This window comes from Brassica napus, chromosome C5 (genome assembly GCF_020379485.1).
Source record: "Brassica napus cultivar Da-Ae chromosome C5, Da-Ae, whole genome shotgun sequence".
Classification (NCBI taxonomy): Eukaryota; Viridiplantae; Streptophyta; class Magnoliopsida; order Brassicales; family Brassicaceae; genus Brassica; species Brassica napus.
In genome coordinates, this window is record NC_063448.1 from 51,479,183 (window position 1) to 51,484,275 (window position 5,093).

The 5,093-nt window shown below is 33.4% G+C and overlaps 1 protein-coding gene across 1 annotated transcript; it reads left to right on the top strand.

Moving 5' to 3' along the window:
• Positions 1-1,267: 1,267 nt before the first annotated feature.
• Positions 1,268-4,394, top strand: LOC106345501 (aluminum-activated malate transporter 8-like). The gene is made up of 5 exons (XM_013784701.3): positions 1,268-2,498; positions 2,574-2,987; positions 3,079-3,188; positions 3,301-3,444; positions 3,732-4,394. The coding sequence occupies exons 1-5, from the start codon at positions 2,222-2,224 to the stop codon at positions 4,257-4,259; spliced, it is 1,473 nt and encodes a 490-aa protein (XP_013640155.1). The 5' UTR covers positions 1,268-2,221; the 3' UTR covers positions 4,260-4,394.
• Positions 4,395-5,093: the final 699 nt, after the last annotated feature.

Consider the following 5,093-nt stretch of genomic DNA (forward strand, 5'->3'; position numbering starts at 1 on the left):
GTCACTTACATGATGATAGTTTACAATGTAGAAACAATCAAATAATTAATTTATGTTTCATGTTCAGAGCAAACTTAATTATTCTACTTTTATATATATAGATTGTTTTGTTTTAACTTTTTAATATTTAAATTCAAAGTTTTCAGAGTTGGTACATGACAACGGGTGGTCAAGAGGTCTCAGCAGATAGATGTTCAGGCATGCATACATATGCAAAGAGAATATTTTGTAAATCACTAGATAGGCACGAACATAATTTTCTTTCGAGATGTGATATGAAATTTCACAAATTATGTTTTACTGTCGGTTCAGCTACGAAAATATTACTCAATAGGTTCTGGTTTTCCATCGACATATATATGGAAACCTTAGAGCACCATTAACTCTTGCACCCATTTGGATTGTTTAATTTTTTTTTTTTTGATTTTTTGTGTGATTTAAAAAAGAAAATTAAAAACGAATCAATCGCGGACTACCATGTATCAGTGGGGTCCGCGAAACAGTGGAAGACTCGACGTTTAATCTGACGTTTTTGACACTTCTTCTTTCTCTCTTGTGGTGGAATCCACCACTTAGCACTCCATTAAGCGTCTCCGTCAAAGATGCTCTTACAAATCAAAATCTATCACTAGCAGTTTTGCAAATTGCGACTTATATGTGACAAAATGTTCCAGTTAGTTATTTGCTATGGACTATCAAGTAATCCATATTATATCATGCAAAAACAAATATTCTAAATCTGAAAATAAGTGTACTATTAGATCTATTGCGACACAGGATTATTCTGTTATAGTGATAAGTTATCTTGTCACGTTTAAAGATAGCAAAAAAAAAAAGAATATGCTATATGAAGTACGGACTGTAACAGAGCTTAGAATGAAATATCGATCATACATTCATGTAATATTCTTGGAATAATGCTTAGATTTAGTGGCAGGCTGCAGCAACATGAACATATATGTTTTTACAAATTCTAAAGTTAGAACTAAAAAGAATGGACGAAACAACCATTGTTTAAAAAATTTCTCAAAAAAAAAAAACAACCATTGTTTAAAAATAGATCTTCAACGTAAATTCACCCAACACCTATTTATTTTACAAAATCAATGTTTTTTTTTTTTTGAAAAATACAAAATCAATGTTTTATAGAGATCGGCTCGTCAATTTAATAAATATACGAATCCTTACACTTCTTCTTCATGCCTACCATTCTCAAATACATATCATAGTAATTAGCATCATGCATAATGCCGATGATATGACCATGTTTTCTCTGTATATATATTTGAACAATATGTATCACTTTCCTTAAATGTGTATCACTTTCATTAAATAAATTAATTCAGAAATTACATTTTGGAATACTTTCTGATCTCAGGAAATTTTAGCAGGAATAGTTCAATAAGAAATTATTATTGTAACTTATAAGTTCTTCGTTATAGCATCTCACTTATCAGCAAATGATGATCATTATCATTGATTTGATTCATTATCTTATATGTTTAATTTATCAATATCTAATCATCATAATACACATTTAGAGCACTTAGTTTGACCAAAACTGAGAGAATTCACATGAAAGCATCTTGAAAATGGACAATTTTTACAATAATATTTATTAAGTTACATAAAGTTGTCTGAATATTTTATTTTTATCATATAAAAACATTTAACTGCTGTAAAGTTAGGAGAAAACATTCTCAGCCTTTGGTTTGAGAGCTTCTCTGCTATGTCTACTTTTAGTGGGTTCGATCAACTTGACCCTATTTTTCTTGTTTGTTTTTTTCCTTTTTACATAAAATTTTATTTTCCTTTTCTGACTTTTACTATGTGTTAAAATAGTGGAGCTCGTAACTATAAAAAGTAGAACATTTTATAATAATAATTTGTCTTATATTGTACCTACGTAACATAAATTTGTACATCAATCTATATTCTAGCTAGTAGATGAATATCCATCCATCAGTTAATTAGATATAAGGAAAGTAGTGACCATCACTTTTATTATATCTTTAGTATTTATATCATTAGAAATCAAGACTTTAAGATAAAAATATTGGTTTAGATGCAAGCTTAGTCAGCAATGAAAATATGTCGTTTCACATGTTATGCCTTTTCTACCTATAAATATAGCCCAAAACTATCCCACATATAAGCACCACACACACCGCAAAAGTTATACGAATATTAGCCAATTTCACAAGCTTTAACACTTCCATTGATGGAAATGGATTTGAATGCTCAAGTGAAGAAGGCATGTTTCTTGCAAAGGCTTAAGGATTTCCCTAGCAAGCTCAAAGACGGTGTCACCAAGCGCATAAAGCATGTGCAAAAGTTTGGGAAAGATGACCCAAGAAGGATCATACATTCCATAAAAGTGGGACTTTCTCTCACATTAGTTTCAATGTTGTACTATGTAAGGCCACTCTATAATAGCTTTGGGGTTTCGGGTATGTGGGCAATACTAACCGTAGTCGTGGTCTCCGAGTTCACTGTTGGTAAGTCACTAATTCTATTAAACCACACGACTTTTGCTTAAAGCAAAGCTACATAAAACATTTTTCTTCTTATAGGTGGGACACTTTCAAAAGGTTTAAACAGAGCTTTCGCAACATTAATAGCCGGTGCCTTAGGGGTTGGTGCAGTACACCTTGCTCGATTGTGTGGACACAAAGGAGAGCCTATTGTTCTTGGGATATTAGTGTTCTCACTAGGTGCAGCTGCGACATTTTCGCGGTTTTTTCCAAGGATTAAACAGAGATATGACTATGGTGCCTTGATATTCATACTTACATTTAGCATGGTTGCTGTTTCGGGGTACCGTACAGATGAAATATTGGTTATTGCATATCAAAGACTATCGACTATTCTCATTGGTGGAACAATATGCATCCTTGTGTCGATCTTCGTTTTTCCTGTATGGGCAGGCGAAGATCTTCACAAGATGGTTGCTAACAACATTATCAAACTCGCTAACTCCATAGAAGGTGACTTACAATTGCTTTATTCTCGGTATAAAATGAAATATATAAATCTATACCTTATGCATGCATACGTGTTTTGATATCTGTAAAACAGGTTTCGACGGTGAATATTTTCCATCATCGGAGAAGACTTCAAAGGAGACAAACTCGAGCGTTCGAGAATACAAAAGCATTCTAACATCAAAAAGCACTGAAGATACTTTGGTATATTTTTTAACAACTCATACAATAAATAATGTTCCAACGTGTACATGTTCATCATTAACTATTACTATTATCAAGTTCTAATATAAACTTTTTTTGTTTTGTTTTGCAGGCGAATCTTGCAAGATGGGAACCAGGACATGGCCGATTCAGGTTACGCCATCCATGGACAAAGTACTTAAAGATCGCAGGACTCGTTCGCCAATGCGCCATTCATTTCGAAGTTCTCAATGGCTATGTTCTCTCTGACGCTAAGGTTCGTCGTCAGAAATCATATAAATATAGTATGTTACATTTAAACAAATAAATTGATAGAAAGCCTTTTTTCAAAAAAAAAATAAAAATAATAAATTGATAATTTGTTTGTTATATTTAAATTTAGTATGTTATATTTAACAAATAAATTATAAGTTACGTTACCAAAAAAATTAGTACGACGAAATCACATAAGTTTAATATGTTATATTTAAACAAATAAATTATAAGCTATGTTACAACAAAAATTGATAATTTGCATGCTTTTTTTATGTGTGACGCAAGCAGGCACCGCAAGACTTCATAAGCAAGATTCAAGAGCCATGCTCGATTATGAGCAGAGAAGCTGGCGAAGCCCTAAAATCCATAGCCAAATCTATCAAAACAATGAGCAGATACCATGTTTGTGTGAATACACACATTAAAAACTCCAAAAATGCCATAGAAAACCTAAGGCTTGCACTCAAATTATCTTTCCCGGAGACAGAGAAAGATCTCTTGGAGATCATTCCAGGAGTCACAATGGCGTCAACATTGATCGACATCGTGAGTTATGTCGAGAAGATCTCTGAGGCTGTGGACGAATTTTCAGTTCTGGCACACTTTAAAGAGAATCTGGATCCAAAATTATCACCGGAGTTAGGACAACATCACCTACTTCACAAGGGAACTGTAAAGCCTGTTCTAGAGGGTGACAACGAGGAAGAATGCAATAACTCTCCTCATGTTGTTATCGCAGTCCATGATGAACAGCCACCAACAGTCAACGAAAATAATGTTAATTTGGGAGCAGAGAAGACGACAGTTGTCGTGTAAATAAGCTCTTCATCGTCAATAATTCAAAAACTCTTTGATGGGAACTTGTTTTAACATTATCGAGTAGTATATAAAAATATATTACTCATTCTACTTATTATCAATTCATTTAGAAATAACTATGATCTGCAAGAACCTTATGATTGAAAGATTAAATACATTAGTCAACTGATTTAAAAATTATACGAAATATTTTATTAAAGATTTCTAAAGCGAGGTGATATAACATGTTTCAACATAATTTTCATCATCATTTAATTTGGATTCTTGTTAACCTTTTAGTGTTTTGAAAAGAAAACGAAGAATTTATCTTATAAATAATGAATGTTCTATGAAGTCTTATGATAATTACGAGAGTGGATTTTATAAACCGTGAATGTGTAGCTCATTTATCCATTGGATTATGCATGGGGCCTTTTTGCGAATAATGTAAATATTATTAGAAATTTTTTTTTCGGGTGTAAATGTTAAGTTTTATACCAATTTTTTTTTGGTGACAGAAAATACATAGAAACAAGTACCAGAGTGAAAAATAAACCTAATGCAACACCAAAGAGGAAGAAAACGCAACACCACGTGTTAGTGGTCCAGTGGTTAAACTCAACCTGAGAAGTCATAGGTTCGAGTGGAGGTGATTATCTTGAGGGACTTTCGGACCCAATATAGAGAAGCCTGCTGACGTGTGGCCACTGGTGGGATTTACATGGGGTGATCACCAGCCCTCCTGGATGCCTCGGCGGGCTCTCCGGCTAAGTTCCGGTGGACGGTCATCGGCGTTAGTCGGATCCTCTCGAGGCTCCGGATACCAGGGTCATAAAAAAAAAAGCGCAACAC